Genomic DNA, 19,821 nt, shown 5'->3' on the forward strand with positions numbered 1-19,821 from the left:
GAGTTGAGGAGAGGAGTGTGTGTGTGAGGTGATGGGGAGGAGAAGAGAGGAGTGTGTGTGTGTAGTGGAGGGGAGAGAGAGTGTGTGTGTGTGGTAGTGTGTGAGTGTGAGGAGAGAACTGGTCGTGAGTGGGGACTGGAAGGAGAGAGGGGTGTGGGGGGGGGGTGTGTGTGTGGTGAGAGAGAGTGTGTGTGTGTGTGAGTGAGGAGAGGAGTGTGTGTGTGTGAGAGAGGAGAGTGTGAGGTGGTGGGTGTGTGGTGAGGAGAGAGTGTGTGTGTGTGGGGGAGTGAGGAGAGGAGTGTGTGTGTGTGAGTGAGGAGAGAGTGTGTGTGTGAGTGAGGAGAGAGTGTGTGTGAGTGAGGAGAGAGTGTGTGTGTGTGTGTGAGAGAGAGTGTGTGTGTGTGTGTGTGAGGAGAGAGAGAGTGAGTGTGTGTGTGTGTGAGTGAGGAGAGAGTGTGTGTGAGTGAGGAGAGAGTGTGTGTGAAGTGAGGAGAGAGTGTGTGTGTGTGTGAGTGAGGAGAGAGTGTGTGTGTGAGTGAGGAGAGAGAGAGTGTGTGTGTGAGTGAGGAGAGAGAGAGTGAGTGTGGGGGTGTGTGAGGAGAGAGAGAGTGTGTGTGTGTGTGTGAGAGAGAGTGGTGTGTGTGAGTGAGGAGAGAGTGTGTGTGTGAGTGAGGAGATAGTGTGTGTGTGAGTGAGGAGAGAGTGTGTGTGTGAGTGAGGAGAGAGTGTGTTGTGAGTGAGAGAGAGTGTGTGTGTGAGTGAGGAGAGAGTGTGTGTGTGAGTGAGGGGAGGAGTGTGTGTGTGAGTGAGGAGAGAGTGTGTGTGTGAGGGAGGAGAGAGAGAGTGAGTGTGGTGTGTGTGTGAGTGAGGGAGAGAGTGTGTGGTGAGTGAGGAGAGTGTGTGTGTTGAGTGAGGGAGAGAGTGTGTGTGTGAGGGAGGAGAGAGAGAGTGAGTGTGTGTGTGTGTGAGTGAGGAGAGAGGTGTGTGTGAGTGAGGAGAGAGGGAGTGGTGTGTGTGTGTGTGAGTGAGGAGAGAGTGTGTGTGTGTGAGTGAGGAGAGAGTGTGTGTGTGTGTGAGTGAGGAGAGAGTGTGTGTGTGAGTGAGGAGAGAGTGTGTGTGTGTGGTGAGGGAGAGAGAGAGTGTGTGTGTGTGTGAGGAGAGAGTGTGTGGTGTGTGAGGGAGAGAGTGTGTGTGTGTGTGTGTGTGTGTGAGGAGAGAGTGTGTGTGTGTGAGGAGAGTGTTGTGTGTGTGTGAGTGAGAGAGAGAGTGTGTGTGAGTGAGGAGAGTGTGTGTGTGTGAGTGAGGAGAGAGTGTGTGTGTGTGAGTGAGGAGAGAGTGTGTGTGTGTGAGGAGAGTGTGTGTGTGTGTGAGTGAGGAGAGAGAGTGTGTGTGAGTGAGGAGAGTGTGTGTGTGTGTGAGTGAGGAGAGAGTGTGTGTGTGTGTGAGGAGAGAGTGTGTGTGTGTGAGTGAGGAGAGGGTGTGTGTGAGTGAGGAGAGAGTGTGTGTGTGAGTGAGGAGAGAGAGTGTGTGTGAGTGAGGAGAGAGTGTGTGTGTGAGTGAGGGAGAGAGTGTGTGTGTGTGTGAGGAGAGAGTGTGTGTGTGTGAGTGAGGAGAGTGTGTGTGTGTGTGTGAGGAGAGAGTGTGTGTGTGAGTGAGGAGAGAGAGTGTGTGTGTGTGTGAGTGAGGAGAGAGTGTGTGTGTGAGTGAGGAGAGAGTGTGTGTGTGTGTGAGGAGAGAGTGTGTGTGTGTGTGTGAGTGAGTGAGTGTGTGTGTGTGTGTGTGTGAGGAGAGTGTGTGTGTGTGTGAGTGAGAGAGAGTGTGTGTGTGAGTGAGGGAGAGTGTGTGTGTGAGTGAGGAGAGAGTGTGTGTGTGTGAGTGAGGAGAGAGTGTGTGGTGAGTGAGGAGAGAGTGTGTGTGTGTGAGTGAGGAGAGAGGTGTGTGTGTGAGTGAGGAGAGAGTGTGTGTGTGTGAGTGAGGAGAGAGTGTGTGTGTGTGAGGAGAGAGTGTGTGTGTGTGAGGCGAGAGTGTGTGTGTGTGTGAGGAGAGAGTGTGTGTGTGTGAGTGAGGAGAGAGTGTGTGTGTGTGTGAGAGAGAGTGTGTGTGTGTGAGGAGAGAGTGTGTGTGTGTGTGAGGAGAGAGTGTGTGTGTGTGAGTGAGGAGAGTGTGTGTGTGTGAGTGAGGAGGAGTGTGTGTGTGTGAGTGAGGAGAGAGTGTGTGTGTGTGAGTGAGGAGAGAGTGTGTGTGTGAGTGAGGAGAGAGAGAGTGTGTGTGGAGTGAGGAGAGTGTGTGTGTGTGTGAGTGAGGAGAGAGTGTGTGTGTGTGAGGAGAGAGTGTGTGTGTGTGAGTGAGGAGAGAGTGTGTGTGTGAGTGAGGAGAGAGTGTGTGTGTGAGTGAGGGAGAGAGAGTGTGTGTGAGTGAGGAGAGAGTGTGTGTGTGAGTGAGGAGAGAGTGTGTGTGTGAGTGAGGAGAGAGTGTGTGTGTGTGAGTGAGGAGAGTGTGTGTGTGTGTGTGAGGAGAGAGTGTGTGTGTGAGTGAGGAGAGAGAGTGTGTGTGTGTGTGAGTGAGGAGAGAGTGTGTGTGTGAGTGAGGAGAGAGTGTGTGTGTGTGTGAGGGAGAGTGTGTGTGTGTGTGTGAGTGAGGAGTGTGTGTGTGTGTGTGAGTGAGAGAGTGTGTGTGTGTGTGAGTGAGGAGAGAGTGTGTGTGTGTGAGTGAGGAGAGAGTGTGTGTGTGAGTGAGGAGAGAGTGTGTGTGTGAGTGAGGAGAGAGTGTGTGTGTGTGAGTGAGGAGAGAGTGTGTGTGTGAGTGAGGAGAGAGTGTGTGTGTGTGAGTGAGGAGGAGAGAGTGTGTGTGTGTGTGAGGAGAGAGTGTGTGTGTGTGAGGACAGAGTGTGTGTGTGTGAGTGAGGAGGAGTGTGTGTGTGAGTGAGGAGAGAGTGTGTGTGTGTGTGAGGAGAGAGTGTGTGTGTGTGAGGAGAGAGTGTGTGTGTGTGTGAGAGAGAGTGTGTGTGTGTGTGAGGAGAGAGTGTGTGTGTGAGTGAGGAGAGTGTGTGTGTGTGAGTGAGGAGAGTGTGTGTGTGTGAGTGAGGAGAGAGAGGAGTTGTGTGAGTGAGGAGAGAGTGTGTGTGTGTGTGAGGAGAGAGAGTGTGTGTGTGAGTGAGGAGAGAGTGTGTGTGAGTGTGTGTGTGTGAGGGAGAGGAGTGTGTGTCTGTGTGTGTGTGTGTGAGTGAGAGAGAGTGTGTGTGAGTGACTGAGGAGAGAGTGTGTGTGTGTGAGGAGAGAGAGTGTGTGTGTGTGAGTGAGGAGAGAGTGTGTGTGTGTGAGGAGAGAGTGTGTGTGTGTGAGGAGAGAGAGTGTGTGTGAGTGAGGAGAGAGTGTGTGTGAGTGAGGAGAGAGTGTGTGTGTGTGAGTGAGGAGAGAGTGTGTGTGTGTGTGTGTGAGGAGAGAGTGTGTGTGTGTGTGAGGAGAGAGAGAGAGTGTGTGTGTGTGAGGAGAGAGTGTGTGTGTGTGTGAGCGAGAGAGTGTGTGTGTGTGTGAGGAGAGAGTGTGTGTGTGTGTGAGGAGAGAGTGTGTGTGTGTGTGAGTGAGGAGAGAGTGTGTGTGTGTGAGTGAGGAGAGAGTGTGTGTGTGAGTGAGAGAGAGTGTGTGTGTGTGAGTGAGGAGAGAGTGTGTGTGTGTGTGTGAGGGAGAGAGGGTGTGTGTGTGTGTGTGTGAGTGAGGAGAGAGTGTGTGTGTGTGAGAGGAGAGTGTGTGTGTGTGTGTGTGAGTGAGGAGAGAGTGTGTGTGTGTGAGAGGAGAGTGTGTTGTGTGAGTGAGGAGAGAGGGTGTGTGTGTGTGAGTGAGGAGAGAGGGTGTGTGTGTGTGTGTGTGAGTGAGGAGAGAGTGTGTGTGTGTGAGAGGAGAGTGTGTGTGTGTGAGTGAGGAGAGAGGGTGTGTGTGTGTGAGTGAGGAGAGAGGGTGAGGAGAGAGTGTTTTTATTGGCGTCGGAGAGAGGACGTGTCCCTTTTCTTCGTGTTCTGTCACTTTTCTTTCGGCTCACGTCCAACCCTTGTTGCCCCTGTGCTGCCGTGCTGATATATTTTGACTTGTCTTCTTGTCTCCTAGGCCTTTTCCTTCTTTTCATATCTTATTACTCCTGTTGGTTTTGTCTTGTGCAGGGTGGTGAATGGGGGGGTGGTGATGTTGGGGAGAGGAATTCAGGGTGATGGTCTGATTCTGCTGTATTTTAGGTGGGTGGGGGGAAGAGGTTGTTGAGGTGGTGTGTTGGGAGGGGGGCTGTTAGGTTGGGCGGTTTATGTGTTTCTGAGGTTGGGGTGGATGTCAAGGTGGTGTGTGTGTGTTGGATAGGTTTTTTTTGGTGGGGGAAGTTTCCTGGTGAGAGAAGAGAGTGTGTGAGAGAGAGAGGAGAGTGCATGTGTGTGAGTGAAGAAAGTGTGTGTGTGTGTGTGTGTGTGAGGAGGGTGCGTTTGAGAAAGAGGGGTCAGTGTGGGTGAGGGTGGGAGTGAACACTCACACCCTATCTTTATTTATTACTCGTATTTTTAACTCAAGTTATTGCTTTGTCATTTTTGTTTACTCTGCAAGTTGATTCTTTTCATGCCTCAAGATTCTTTTAACAGTACACGCTTAAAGTGCCAAGGTTTATCTCTCTCAAATTTGCTCTTAGGTCCCTTGAGTGAGAGAATAATTGAAAATGTGTTCCCTTACACTAAATGATTGGGCACGGCTGGTTTAATGTCTCATCTGATAAGACAGCCCAATTTACAGATTGCAAAGGGCCAGTTTTGAGCTTTAATTTAGCTTTAGGACAGTCACATTGAAGTAGCGGTCAGGAAGATGAAGTTTATTAAGATAATAAATCTAACCACTACAATCAACAGATTCTGGAAGTTTAGGGATTCCCTGAAATCTGGACTTTCAAAGACAAGGTCCCACACAAGAGACTGGTGAGAAAAATTGAAGCTCATGGTAATGTATTGACGTTGATAGAGAACTGGTTGGCAGTTGATAGAACTGGTTGATAGAGAACAGGAAGCAGACAGTGACAGATAGTAACTAGTGGGGTGCCACAGGGTTCAGTGCTGGGACCCCAACTATTCACAATATACATTAATGATTTGGTCAAAGAATTGAATGCAATATCTCCAAATTAAGCTGGGTGGCAGTGTGTGTGTGAGGAGGATGTTAAGAGGCTGCAAGGTAACTTGTTCAGGCTGATTGAATGGGCAAATACTTGGCAAATGCATTATTATGTAGATAAATGTGAGGTTATTCACTTTGGTGGCAAAAACAGAAAGGAAGATTATTATTTGAATGGTAGCAGTTTTGGAAAAGGGAAAGTGCAACATGACCTGTGTGTCGTGGTGGAACAGTCGCTGAAGATTGACATGCAGGTACAGCAGGTGGTGAGGAAAGCTAATGGCCTTCAGAGCAAGAGAATTTGAGTGTAAGAGTAGGGATGTTTGCTGCAGTTATACAGGGCCTTGGTGAGGCCACACCTTGAGTATTGTGTGAAATTTTGGTCTCCTAGCCTGAGGAAAGACATTCTTGCTGTTGAGGGAGTCCAGTCAAGGTTCACCAGACTGATTCCCAGAATGGCAGGACTGACGTATGAAGAGAGACTGGATTGACTGGGCTTGTACTCAATTTAGAAAAATGAGAGGGGATCTCGTAGAAACGTATAAAATCCTGATGGGACTGGACAGGCTAGATCCGGGAAGAATGTTCCCGATGTTGGGAAGTGCAGAAGTAGGGGTCACAGTCTAAGAATAAGGGAAAAGTCATTCAGGCCTGAGGTGAGGAAGAACTTTTTCACTCAAGAGTGTTGTAAACCTGTGGAATTCTCTACACAGGAAGCTGCTGGGGCCATTTCATTAGATATATTCAAGAGGGAGCTGGGCATGGCCCTTGTGGCTAAAGGGATCAAGGGGTAGGGAGAGAAAGTGGGACTGGGATACTGAGAGTGCATGATCAGCCATGATCATATTGAATGGTGTTGCAGGCTCAAAGGGCTGAATGGCCTACTCCTGCACCTATTTCTTATGTTTCTATCTAAAAGGCTTTCTTCAGTTGGAACCTGTCTTGCAACCTAAAGAAGCCTTATTGAGAAGAGGAAGAGGATGTGATTGATTGAATGTTAAACTTGTACCTGCAGTGCTCTAAGAGCTGTGCATCGGGCCAACGGAAACGACAGGTCATCTGTTACGACCAAGATCGCAAATATCAGGACCCACAGAAATGTCTGAGGACCCAGCCACGAACATCTGAGGTTTGCAACACTCAACCCTGTCACTTGCCGCAAAGTGAGTCAATATTGGCGAGGTTGTTTCATATTATTGTATTTCCTCGTGACCATTTTGGGTATTGTACCCATTTATTCAGCATTGGAATGTTTTTTATCTTCATTCTCAGAGTGCTGTTTCTGGCATTTATCTCCCTGAGTAGCTAGAGGTGGCTGTCCTTCTCCCACTGCTTGAGGTTTGTTAATGACAGCAGCAGAAGTAACTCTGTTCTGTCAGATTGGAATTAGATGTGAAATTACCTCAGTTGGCAGTAATCTTAGGCAGTGAACCTGGAGATTTGAACATGGAAAATCAAGGTTGACAATTTAACCCAGTATTGAGAGAGTGCCCCGCCTGCCCTCACAGAAAGGTAAAATGCTATTTTGAAGAATGTGCAGGGTACTGGACAATAATTATACTCCAAACAACATCACAGAAAACAATTATTTCAGAGCTTCCCAAACTGGGATGACTCTCATGGCACTCGGACTCATCTCTGGCGAGGCTCTTTTAAATCCTCTTTTCTTTTCTATTGGTGGGCACGGCCTGATTGTTGTTGTAAAAGCAGCCAGTGACAAAGTAAGTTTGTTTTATTTTGTAGAATCCCTGCCTCTTCATCAACTCCTCCAATTCATTAGTCTATGCAAAACCAACGCAGACCAATATCCTGGAGATTTAGATAGATGCAAAAGTTAGTTACCTCTTCTATCATTACAACAGCCAAAGCTTGTGCCAAACGGTATGATTCAATTTCTATAAACTATTATTTCCCTACATTTGAAACAGATAGTCCCAAGCAGCCATTTTACTGTCCAAGATATACATACACAGTTTTAAAAAGTATATATTTGTGCTTATTGAACTTATATGAGCCATGAATTTTTTTATAGGGGTGGAAGAAGCTTTGACTGTATATCACACTGATATTTTCCAATGTGTATAATTAAAACCCTGTTGTGCTGCCTATCATAAAATCTGGTTGTGTGTGTAATTTGAATCATGGACAGGACATCAAATGTCCTGTACATGCAGAAATGGAACTTCAGGATTTTATGTAGCTAAGTTATAAAGAGTTATGAAGAAAAGTAAAGGTAGTGAATTATGCACAAATCCAATTTACAATGTAGATGTTATGCTATATAAATTTTAGTTGAGAGCTGCTTCAAGTGCATTGCCCAATAATGATTGTGCGAGTTGTCTGTATGAAGTTATCACCCTCTGTTTGCTCATTCAACACCACGTATCTCCCGACTTTTGACCGTCATGTCACCTGAAGCCTGAGGTATTAAAAGGATCCCACTGGGAAAGATTTGGGAGGACTGGATTATCTCATATAATCATAGAATCCCTACTGTGCCAAAGGAAGCCATTCAGCCCATCGAGTCTGCACCGATTCTTTGACAGAATATCTTATGCAAGCCTATCCCCATGCTCTTTCCCAGTAACCCCACATTATTACCCACTAATCCCCTTAATCTACACATCTTGGGACACTAAAGTGCATTCGAGCATGACCAATCCTCCTAACTTGCACATCTTTGGACTGTGGGAGGAAACCCACGCAGACACAGAATGTGCAAACTCCACAAAGACAGTCACCGAAGGTTGGAATTGAGCCCGGGTCTCTGGTGCTATGAGACAGCTGTGCTAACCACTGTGCCACCGTGTCGCTCATGCTGCTTGTGCCAGCTTACTGTATAGAAAGTCAATGCAATCATCTCTACACCACAGCAGTTAATGCACTTGGAAAGTATTTTCTTCATTGGAAAGCATTTTGGGATGTCCTGACAGGTGCTACAGAAATGGAAATGTCTTCTTCAAAATGTGACAACAGTCTGGGGAGTCTGGAACCAAGTGGGAGTGTGGGTGCGAGCCAGTGATCCAGGTGTAAGCAGCAGGGTCTGAGGAGTAAGTGGAACCCCGGGCCCCTCTCAGTCCAGGGGCGAGGGGAATCCAGAGAGGACTCGAGGTGGCATGCAGAGAGTTTGAATGCAGGAGGAGGGTTCTGGGAATGGAGCAGTGAGTCTAGGTAGATAGATTGTGGAAGTGGGGAATCCAAGAATGAGTGGGAGGTTCTGGGGACAATCAGGAAGTCCATGTATCAGATTGTTGAGATAGGTGAAGTTAGTGAGGACAGCATTGAAGAATCCCATTTCTATGAATGCCCCCGACTGTTGTTTGATCCCTTGTGAATAGTGTGCACAGTGTTAATGATTTGCTTTCACTTTAGATATTTTTGATTTTCATGATTGTTTGATGGAATCCTGTCTGTTGTATTAATTTTGTTTCTTTACTCCCTCAGCGGTTCCAAGCTCTCCAGATCCCACGGGATTCAATCCCGATGAGGATTTAATGACTATACCATACATTGGACCCTTTCCATCTTCTGGTGAGATGCTCCTTTTTGAACTTCTATCTGTGTCTGTTTTGTACAAGTAACATGAGATTCCTGTGGAAATATCGCTGTGTTTCAGTGTGAAGCATTTGAACCAAAAAGGCCGGAAGTTTGTACGTCAGTCAGTCTAGCTCAGGTAAAATATGCAATCCGGATGCTGCAATCCGAAACAAGAACAGAAAATGCTGGAAAATCTCAGCAGGTCTGACAGCATCTATGGGGAGAGAATAGAGCCCATGTTTTGAGTCTAGCTGACGCTCTGTTAGAGCTCTGGTGAGCAGGGAGTTGATCTCGAAGGTGCTACAGAAATGGAAATGTCTTCTTCAAAATGTCACAACAGTCTGGGGAGTCTGGAACCAAGTGGGAGTGTGGGTGCGAGCCAGTGATCCGGGTGTAAGGAGCAGGGTCTGAGGAGTAAGTGGAACCCCGGGCCCCCCTCAGTCCAGGGGCGAGGGGAATCCAGAGAGGTCTCGAGGTGGCATGCAGAGAGTTTGAATGCAGGAGGAGGGTTCTGGGAATGGAGCAGTGAGTCTAGGTAGATAGATTGTGGAAGTAACTGGCCAACATGGTTAAAACGGATTATCCAGTCATCGTTTAACCTTGCTGTGCACAAATAGTCTTTCATGTTTCCTACATTCTGACAGTAACTACACTTCAAATCTACAGCTTTTCAGTGTCTGAAATGTTTTGGAATGTCCAGTGGTTGGAAAAGATGCTACAGAAACATAAATCTTTCTAAATTTGAACAATTGACTTTGCACTATCGAAGGGACAGGATCTTTAAATTCAGTGTGCTGCTTCTTGGCAACTGGTTAATTATTTTCTTTCCAAATTTCAGAACGATATTCTCCAAACTATCTGCCGGAACTTACTGAGACGAACGTTCTTCCTCTTCCCTCAGAACAAAACGAGTGGAGCCTCTCGAGATTGTACCAGTCCAGCTCAGAATTGGATTCTCCTGGTGTGGGATCACTTCCTGACCCATCCAGGTCCCAGCAGTCACAACTGATTGGTGCAGACGTTCGAGACTGTAACACAGAACCTTTCGGTTGCTGTCCAGATGGTTATGCCCCAGCAAGTGGACCAGGAGGAGAGGGCTGCCCTTTGATCCCGTGCTATAAAAGCAGGTAAGCAGAAGATCAGCTCCCTTTATTAGCCATTGTCCCAATGCTCTGTGTAATCTCATAAATCAGAAGGTTGTTGCTTCGAGATCAACTCCAGAGCCTTGTACACGTAATCGAGGGATTGAGTTTAGGAGTCGGGAGGTAATGCTGGAACTTTATAAGACCCTTGTCAGGCCTCATTTGGAGTATTGTGCGCAGTTCTGGTCGCCTCACTATAGGAAGGATGTAGAAGCTATTGAAAGGGTGCAGAGGAGATTTACAAGGATGTTGCCTGGACTGGGAGGCATGCCTTATGAAGTTAGGTTGAGGGAGCTGGGACTCTTTTCCCTGGAGAGACGAAGGTTGAGAGGCGACCTGATAGAAGTTTACAAAATGTTGAGAGGAATAGATAGGGTGGACTCTCAGAGGCTATTTCCCCGGTTTGAAATGGTCGCTACGAGAGGACACAGATTTAAGGTGCGGGGAGGGAGGTTCAGAAGTGATGTTAGGGGTAAGTTTTTCACTCAGAGGGTGGTGAGTGAATGGAATCGGCTGCCGTCAGTGGTGGTGGAGGCGAACTCGCTGGGGTCTTTTAAAAGACTTCTGGATGAGTATATGGGGTTTAATGAGATTGAGGGTTATAGATAGGTCTGTAGGTTGGTAGGTGATGATGTGATCGGCGCAACTTGTGGGCCGAAGGGCCTGTTTGTGCTGTAGTGTTCTATGTTCTATGTAACCAGTGGTCCCCAACCACTGCATCGTGAAGACGCCCCCAAAGTGTGCCACAAAAGATACAAAATGATTAAAAGTTAATGTAAATAAAGTAAAACTAACCTTTGTCTTTAGCTGTATGGTCAGCATCTCTAAGACCCCTTGAACCTCAGGGTTCAAGTCCTCACCGGGAATGTGCAGTTTAGATTTTTTTACATTAGTCAGGATCATGTGCATGACCAATGGGACTTGTAGCTGAAGATCAAATCCCCATATAACTGCACATAAAATAAACTCAAAAAAAGGCACAAGACCTCTCGGAGAAGTGAGAGACAAAGAGAGGTTAGAAATAGCGTTTGCTGTTCTGAAAACCACAATATTGAACCCATACCAATAACTTGTACCTATCGATATGTTTAGCTAATGCTGGATATGAGATTAGTATTAGACCTCTGTCCTGCACTTCAGCTCTCTCTTTTCTTTATCAGTTATGTTACCAATTTTTCTCATACTCAATGGCCTAGGTTTTGCGATAGCTGGAACTGAAGCCATCAGTACTCAGTATTATTATGGTGGAAATCAGATTTTTAACATCCGTAAATGCACATTAAAACATGGAAATCCACATTTCCTGACTCACTGTGGATTTTCCATCCATATCGTTCTTCTCTCTGATGGCAAATGCAGGATAAAAAATTGTTTAAACAGTTTTTTTCCTAGAGGGAGTTCAGAAAAAATAGTGGGTGTGCCTGAAAATCTCCTAATGTATGGAGGTGTGCTGTGATACCTGGGAACCACTGAGCCAGACTAACACTCCAGTGGATATTGATGGAGTGCTGCTCTGACAGAGATGTCAGTTTTCAGATGAGATGTTAAACAGACCCTCTCAAGTGAATGTCCCTCAACGCTATTTGAAAAAGAATAGGTTCCAACCAATATTTATCCTTGGCCTAACATCCCTGTCTAAAAACATTGTCTTCTTGCTGTTTGCAAAAGTTTGTTGTATGGAAACTGTTCAGTGTTTCCCACATTATGACAGCGAATGCACTTCAAAAACATGTCATTGGCTGTAAATTGCTTTGGTCATGAGGCCATGAAGTTTGCTACTATGTAAGTGCAAGACTTTCTTACTTTTGTTTCTTGCTGAGCTTCTCATTCAGTTTCCTGTTTAAATGATAACAATGCCAGTGAGATCCATTCTGTGCCAACTTATCACCCAGTTATAGGGGTGAATCTTACCAGCTCGTCATGCCAGTAAGATCGCGCAAGAGGAGGATAACTGGGTTTAAGCCTGGTTTCTTGCCTCTCACAATATTACCGTCCATGTTCTGCTGCCGGTGGGGAATCAGGGCTAGCGATCAGCCAGGGTGGTGTGGGGGTGGGGGGTTGGGGGGGGGCGCGGCAGGGGGCTGTGCGAGGACTGCGGGGGTGGGGGGGGCTGCAGGGGGTGGAGGTAGGGTGGGGGGAGAGGGGGTGCAGTGCCTGAGGTTGGGGTGGGGGAGTATGAGAGATTCCCAGTGGGAGATCAGGACACATGCGCAAAAGCAATCTTTAGCAGTCAACAGCCAGCTTTCTGGCATGAATAGACTTCGTCCACTCCACCTACTGTCGAGAATCACACTTTGCTTCATTTCTTTTTCTAAGTGCCATAAACTTGTGGCTGGAAGCTCGCCCAAAAAATGGGCCTGATTTTCTCCTGCTTTCACACTCATTCGGCACTTAGAAATGTTTTTGTAAGATCGCCCCCATACTGTTTGAAACTTTACACAGTTACATCTGAACATCTTCAACAAACACTGGGCTGAAGCAAAAGAGACATTGCTGGAAATCTAAACTAAAAAGAAAGAAATTGCTGGAATTATTCAGCACATCTAGCAGCATCTGTGGAAAGAGCAACAAGAGTTAGTGTTTAAAGTCTGTGACCTTTCATCCGTATAATTCTGACAGACCCAAAACATTAACTCTGTTTCTCTCCACAGGTACTGAACCTCTCCACATTTCCTGTTTTTATTATAGCAAGGCTGAAAAGCATTCCATAAATAACAACATAGTGGTAGAATTTGGTTTGTTGTTTTGACTGGAATGAAAACGTTGGGGAAAACATTCATGGCGACAGGATGTATTTGTGGGTCAGTGAAGACAAGAGTTACCAACTGTGATTGGCCACATTCCTGGAGGTGTCATCACATGTCTCCAAAATCCCATCCCCATCTCTGTCCCTCGGTCAGTCAATGTGGCAGAAAGTGAACAGATTCTTCATTATATAATCAGATCATTCTTCGCAGTCAAACATTTGTTCCTTCTTGATTATATTTATATCACTAGTTATTATTTTTCCTAGACTACCTGCAATGGTGTCCTGGAGTCCCTAAGACAATGCTGGAGGTTTGCTAACCCTCTCCTGTATCATTTCCTTCACTGGTTTTTGGGTCTAGCAGTTGTATGTGGTGAAATCCCAAGGTGAGGGACACATTTAAAATTCCGGTCCCGTGTCCGGTTAATTTATAAATCTTGCAGAATGCCCAATTGGTGTTCAATTTTAAGGCAAACAGCATTAAGAACAGCCCTTTTCAAACCTGCAGGCCCACTCATTTCCAAAGCACAAGCTAAGTGTACATGTCTGAGGGCAGACATCTTCCACTTGCTTTTCGTGGTGTTGATGTAGATGCACTCTTCATACTCACATGGCTGACCTTGCCATAGGTGCAGGAAACCTTTGCTCCAATCCTTGGTTTTGTCTGCGGTCCTGATTAAATGTTAGCGAGAGGCAGGAACCTGTTTTAAGCCAGTTGAATTAGATTGTTAGGAATGAATATAGAATCACAGGGTCAGATTTTCAATATGGGTAAGTCCATATTGAATTCAATATGGATTAATGAGTTTATGAAGCAGATATTTGGAGACAAGCACCTTGCTGTCTCCCTCACCGGCCCATAGAACATTCAAACTGTCATTAGGATATCAGCACAGACTCCAGGTAGTGATTTTCAAAACCAGCTACACCATTATTGACCCTGTGTCCCTTTGAAAATCCCAGCCATTGAGTTATCTCCCCCACCGACCCTCCCCTCTCCGAGGGGGTGCACTAGGGTCCCCCATGTTCTCCATGGACTGGCCCTAAACACAAGGCCTGTAACCCTCAGCTCATGAGACATCTCACAAGCAGTCCCAGTGTGCCCGAGTTTTCATTAAGTGCAAACAACAAGATAGTTTTATAAGTAATGTTTATATCACTGCTACAACATACAACTCCGAGGTTGGATTTTCAACTTGTGGGGCTAAAAGGAAGAAGAGAAAGCAGGTGAATATGAAACCTGACATGAGACTGAATCTCTCCAGTTTGGCACCAGACATCACCTCATTTGTATCTCCTCAAACGGAACATTATCCTTCCCATTCATTGTGTGTGTGTGTGTGTGTGTGTGTGTGTGTGTGTGTGTGTGTGTGTGTGTGTGTGTGTGTGTGCGTGCGCGTCTGTGTCTGTGTGTGTGTGCGCATCTGTGTGTGTGTGTGTGCGCGTGTGTGTGCGCGCGTGTGTGTGTGTATCTGTGTGTGTTTCACAAACGGATATGTTTGGGCACCATTATTCTAAATGCTGGAATGATATTTTTGGATCTGATCAGGTATGGATGCTGCCCTGATGGAGTGACATCAGCGAGAGGATATAACCAGGCTGGCTGCTCGACATATCCAACTGATGATTATTATAATAACAATGACCAACAAATCATTGTAAGTACGTCAGTGACACTTTCTCGTACTGTGACTTCTACAAGTCATTATCACATGTCTGAAAAATTGAACAGCAGAAGAAAGCGATGGCAGATAGGACAGATGAATGTGTGGCTAAGGAGCTGGCATAGGGAGCAGGCTTTCAGGTTCTTGGATCATTGGGACCTCTTCTGGGACACAAGGGACCTATACAAGAGGGACAGATCGTATAAACTGGAATGAAACCTTGCAGGCAGGTTTGCTAGTGCTACTCAGAAGGGTTTAAATAGAGTGGCAGGAGACAGAAACCAGAGCAGCAGGTCAGCAAGTGGAGGGATTAAGGGGAAGGTAGATATTAGGGCTGGTAAGTCTGAAGGCAGGTAAGGTAGGGACAGGTTAATAAACAGACGGGACTGATGGACTGAAGTGTGTTTATTTCAGTTTGAGGAATATTATGGGTAAGGCAGATGAGCTGAGAGCCTGGATCAGTACAACAGACTATGATGTTGTGGCTATTACAGAGACTTGGTTGAGAGAGGGACAGGGCTGGCTGCTCAATGTTCCAGCGTTTCGATGTTTTAGACAAAGAGGGAGGTAAAAGAGGTGGTGGAGTTGTATTACTAATCAAGGAGACTATCACACCAGGACATACTGGAGGCCTCATCCACTGAGGCAATATGGCTAAAGCTCAAAAATAAGAAGCGTGCAGTCACTCTGTTTGGATAATACTGTAGTCCTCCCTACAAAAGCCACCAGGACATTGAGGAAATGAGGATGTATGCAGATAATGGAAAGATGCAATAACAACAGAGTTGTCAAAGTGGGTGACTTTAACTTCCCCAATATTGGCTGAGAATTCCTTAGAGCAGGAGGTTTAGAGAGGGCAGAATTTGTTAGGTGCATCCAAGAGGGTTTCTTGAAACAGTATTTGGATAGTCCAACTAGAGGAGGGGCCATTCTGTACCTTGTTTTAGAAAATGAGCCTGGCCAGGTTACAGACATTCACTGGGAGAGCATTTTGGAAACAGTGATCATAACTCCTTATGTTTTAAGATAGCTATGAATAACGATAAATCAGGACCTTACTAAATTGGGGGAGGACAAATTACAACAGTACTAGGCAGGAGCTAGGGAGAGTTAATTGGGAGCAATTGATATCAGGCAAGTCCACATTTGACATTTGGGAGTCATTTAAAACTTATTGATCAGAGTTCAAGACCAGTATATTCCAGCTGAAAATATTTGGACAAATGTTGTTGCCATCCTGATACAAACCATTGTTAAATCTCCATTCCCCTCGCATCAGTTCTCAAAATCTCTTCATTCTTGTGACTTTCCAGTTACATACAGCCCTGATGTTGATTGTGTGTAAGACTGGGCAGTGAATGCCTGTCTCTGGGGTAGCATCTGTCCTTACCCAATCCTATTCTCGTCACATACCCCTGCACACATTTTGTTATGTAGGGTACGATGATCAGGAATGCTGATCCAATACTTTTGAGGTAAGAGAATTGTGTGCGGTGATATACTTTGTGTGTTTAATGCAGGAATCACAGGCCACTGTTCAGGATAACCCATCAGTTGAATGTCGGAGCTCAATGTTTGGTTGCTGTCATGATGAATCTTCATCTGCATTAGGACCAAATGGAGAAGGCTGCAGGAGTGGGCCCAGACACCGTAAGTAAATTTTCATACTCAATCATTTCCCTCACTGATCACACTCCTTGTTCATTTTGGTGCAGAATAGACCAAATATGTTTGAATCTGCTACAACAGCTTGCACTTATATAGCACCTAACACAGTAACGTGCTCTAAGAGGCTTCACAGGAGGAATACAAGACAAAAATTTATCATCAACCCATATAAAGATATTATAACAGATGACCAAAATCTTGGTAGATTTGAAAAGTGTCTTAAAGATGGAAAAATGGTGAAGTTTAGAGAGGAAATTCCAGAGTTTAGGGCCAAGGCAGCTGAAAGCACAGTCGCCAATGGTGAACTAATCAAAGTCCAGGACATTCAATGGCCAGAAGTGGAGTGCCGATATCTCAGAAGGTTTGTGGAGCCACTGGGAGGTTAAAGATAGGGAGGGACAAGGGCTCAAAGAGATATGGAGGATGCAGATTTTAAAATTGAAGCATTTCTTGACTGGGAGCCAATGTAGGTCAGTGAAACATCTGATGGCAGCAGGGAAGAAGCTGTTCTATGAACACAGGAATGATGTGTGACCAGAATTTAGTATGTGTGAAGACACAAGTAGCAGAGTTTTTGGATGCTTTTGAATTTATGTACAGTAGAAAGTGGGAGATCAGCCAATCATTTAATCACATATAGAGGTAACAATGGCATCAACGAGCATCCTCATCGGAGAGGATGGGGTGAAGGTGGCCAAGCTGCCGAGTTAGGATACAGGCAACAAAGTTTTAGATGAGCTATTGACTGTAATATAACGATCCTGTAAATTTAAATATGGATGTTGGAGGTATCCTTGGTGAAGTGTCTAATGTCTGTTGTATTTCTGGGACTTATTTACAGCTTATCCAGCTCCATGCTTGTTACTGAGTGCCAACGGCCCATGCACAGACTGGACCGTTCGATGGTTCTTTGTACCAGGTGCTGGGGTCTGTAACCGCTTCTGGTATGGCGGGTGCCATGGGAACAAGAACAACTTTGACACAGAGGAGGAGTGCCTGCGTCGGTGCAGAAGGTCAAACACCCACACTGAATCAACCAGCTCGCCCGTTGAGCTGCCACACTGGTGGCTCCCTCACCCAGGACATCATTCCCAACCCCATCAGGCTCCAAACAGGGAATCCATACAACCTCATCCAGAACAGTCTGTTTACAGGTAATGCTTAAGTGTTAACTAATTGCTGTATCTTGTTCTGTATTGTTTTTAAATACTTACAAATAGAACATAGGACATTACAGTGCAGAACAGGCCCTTCGGCCCACGATGTTGCGCCGACCAATTAAGAAAAAAGCAATGACCCTCTAACCTAAACCAATCCCTTTCCATCCATAAACCTATCCACGGATCTCTTAAACGCCCCCAAACTAGGCGCATTTACAACTGCAGCAGGCAGGGCATTCCATTCCCCCACCACCCTCTGGGTAAAGAACCTACCCCTGACATCCGTCCTATAACTACCCCCCCTTAATTTAAAGCTATGCCCCCTCGTGCTAGCTTTCTCCATCCGAGGAAAAAGGCTATCACTGTCCACCCTACCTAAACCTCTAATCATCTTATATGTTTCAATAAGGTCCCCTCTTAGCCGCCTTCTTTCCAACGAAAACAACCTCAAATCCCTCAGTCTCTCCTCATAGGACCTTCCCTCCATACCAGGCAATATCCTGGTAAACCTCCTCTGCACCCTCTCCAAAGCCTCCACATCCTTCCTATAATGTGGGGACCAGAACTGCACACAATACTCCAAGCCGCACCAGAGTTTTGTACAGTTGCAACATGACGTTGCGGCTCCTAAATTCAATCCCCCTACCAATAAACGCCAAGTCACCGTCTGCCTTCCTGACAACCTTATCACTTGATTTCCAACTTTCAGGGATCTATGCACATATACACCTAGATCCCTCTGTTCGTCAACACTATTCAGAGTCCTACCATTAGCCCTATACTCCACACATCTGTTATTCCTGCCAAAGTGAATTACCTCACACTTTTCCGCATTAAACTCCATCTGCCGCCTCTCGGCCCAGCTCTGCAACTTGTCCAAGTCTCTCTGTAAACTATGATACCCCTCTTCACTATCTACCACTCCTCCGATAAAGTAAATCTGAAAAAATTGTTTCCACTGGCAGGAGAGTGGTAACCAGAGAATACAGACTTCAAATAATTGGAGGGAGTTATACCCTTTCAGATTCTGGAATCAAATCAAATCCTTTGGGATTTGGTCTGTGATCAGGGATACAAACAAGGCAGGTATAGACATCCAGAAGGTAGCACTGGAGAAGCCTCAATTTTTGCATTTGTCCAATAGGTTTGTGCAAACCATTTGAATTAGAATAACAACAGCCAGCGATCACAGGGAGGGCAGGGCACATTCAAGGAGAGGGGGAATAAAAAGGGGACCATACAGGATCCTCGCCAGTGAGGACCTTTGCTGGTGAGGCCGCAGAGGCAAGCGAGCCTGGACAATGTGTCCTGGGCTCAATAACAGTATTTAAATTCAACCTGATCTCACCAAATATCCAGCATCACCCCAATTTGTCAGCTCTCTCACGATTTTATTAGCTGGTGGGATGAGATGATAAGATCGTCCCCTTAGACTTTGCGGCCTTTAAAAGGACAACTTAGCAGTAGAATTATACATTCTACGTTGCATAGAGTCACAAAGTCTGTATAAAATAACACACTGGCCTAGCCTTGGAGATTTAGAAAGATAGATTCCATATTGGTCATAACTGTGTCAATATGCAACAGTTGGTATAACTTTGAAAATCACTTGCCAATAATTATTCAATTTAGAAACAATATTTGAACTGCGTTTGAAATGGCTTATAAATTTCAGTTTTAATAAACTTTATTTCCTCTGCCAGGTTAAATATACAAAGAGGTGATCCCTCCTCAGTGGATACAAGGCCAGGGCAAACCGTGAGGCTACTGTGCAGAGTTGATGCATCTCCCTTGCGTATTGTTGAATGGCTCAAAGATGGAAGACCGTTATTTTCCATGAGGTTAGTCTAGTTATTCTAAGTGAAAAGGCATAGCTGATAATAGCTATGGTTATAAAGCTTTTTCTAAGATTTGAGAGTTCATTGTGCCAGATGTGAGAACGTCTCCTTTTCACAGGTGATTCGGACATTGTTCCTGAAGTGCCACAACTGCAGTGTCGAATGGGGAGCATTTGATATTTTCTTACCGTTCTTTTCAGTTGTCACTCACTCAGTCTGTTGAGGAAAAAATGTTAAGAAACGCTTAAAAGAGCAAGAATGGACTTGTTTTGATATCCTCTTTCTGAGATCCCTGAACGTTCCAAAGTTCTTTTCAGTCAATGGAGTATGTCAGAGTATAATTCCTATTGTAATGGGAGAAATACAGCAACTGTTTGTGCAGAGCAGGCTTCCACATTTAACAACATGGTAACACTCAAATAATGTACCCAGTCTGCAGGTGTAGCAGGTGATCAGGAAGGTGAATGGGATGTTGGCCTTTATAGTGAGGGGGATAGAATATAAAAGCAGGGAGGTCTTGCTGCAACTGTACAGGGCACTGGTGAGGCCGCAGCTGGAGTACTGTGTGCAGTTTTGGTTGCTGCACTTGTGCAAGGATATTTTGGCCTTGGAGGGAGTGCAGAGGAGGTTTACTAGGCTGATTCCGGAGATAAGGGGATTGAAGTATGAAGAGAGGCTGAATAAACTGGGTTTGTACTCGTTGGAGTTTAGAAGGATGAGGGGAGATCTTATAGCGATGTATAAGATAATGAAAGGGATGGATAGGGTAGAGGTAGAGAGATTCTTCCCACTTAGAAAGGACAGCAGGACTAGAGGGCACAGCCTCAAGATAAAGGGGGGGCGGTTTAGAACGGAGTTGAGGAGGAACTTCTTCACTCAAAGGGTGGTGAATCTCTGGAATTCTCTGCCCGTTGAAGTGGTGGAGGCTACC

General features: G+C 45.7%; 1 protein-coding gene across 7 annotated transcripts in view; it reads left to right on the top strand.

Annotated features, from left to right (window-relative positions):
• The window catches only part of LOC145352695 (papilin-like), a 201,368-nt gene that overhangs the window by 157,808 nt on the left and 23,739 nt on the right, over positions 1-19,821 (top strand). For 6 of the 7 annotated variants that reach the window (XM_080202920.1, XM_080202919.1, XM_080202921.1 and 3 more), the window contains 7 exons: positions 6,151-6,298; positions 8,580-8,666; positions 9,511-9,799; positions 14,110-14,218; positions 15,745-15,874; positions 16,734-17,046; positions 18,756-18,893. In XM_080202920.1, the coding sequence (XP_080059046.1) occupies positions 6,151-6,298; positions 8,580-8,666; positions 9,511-9,799; positions 14,110-14,218; positions 15,745-15,874; positions 16,734-17,046; positions 18,756-18,893 (1,214 nt within the window). The remainder of the gene's footprint in view (positions 1-6,150; positions 6,299-8,579; positions 8,667-9,510; positions 9,800-14,109; positions 14,219-15,744; positions 15,875-16,733; positions 17,047-18,755; positions 18,894-19,821) is intronic. The other variant, XM_080202922.1, reaches the window with a different exon arrangement.

The sequence above is a fragment of the Carcharhinus amblyrhynchos genome, chromosome 14, assembly GCF_965287045.1.
Source record: "Carcharhinus amblyrhynchos chromosome 14, sCarAmb.v2.hapA, whole genome shotgun sequence".
Classification (NCBI taxonomy): Eukaryota; Metazoa; Chordata; class Chondrichthyes; order Carcharhiniformes; family Carcharhinidae; genus Carcharhinus; species Carcharhinus amblyrhynchos.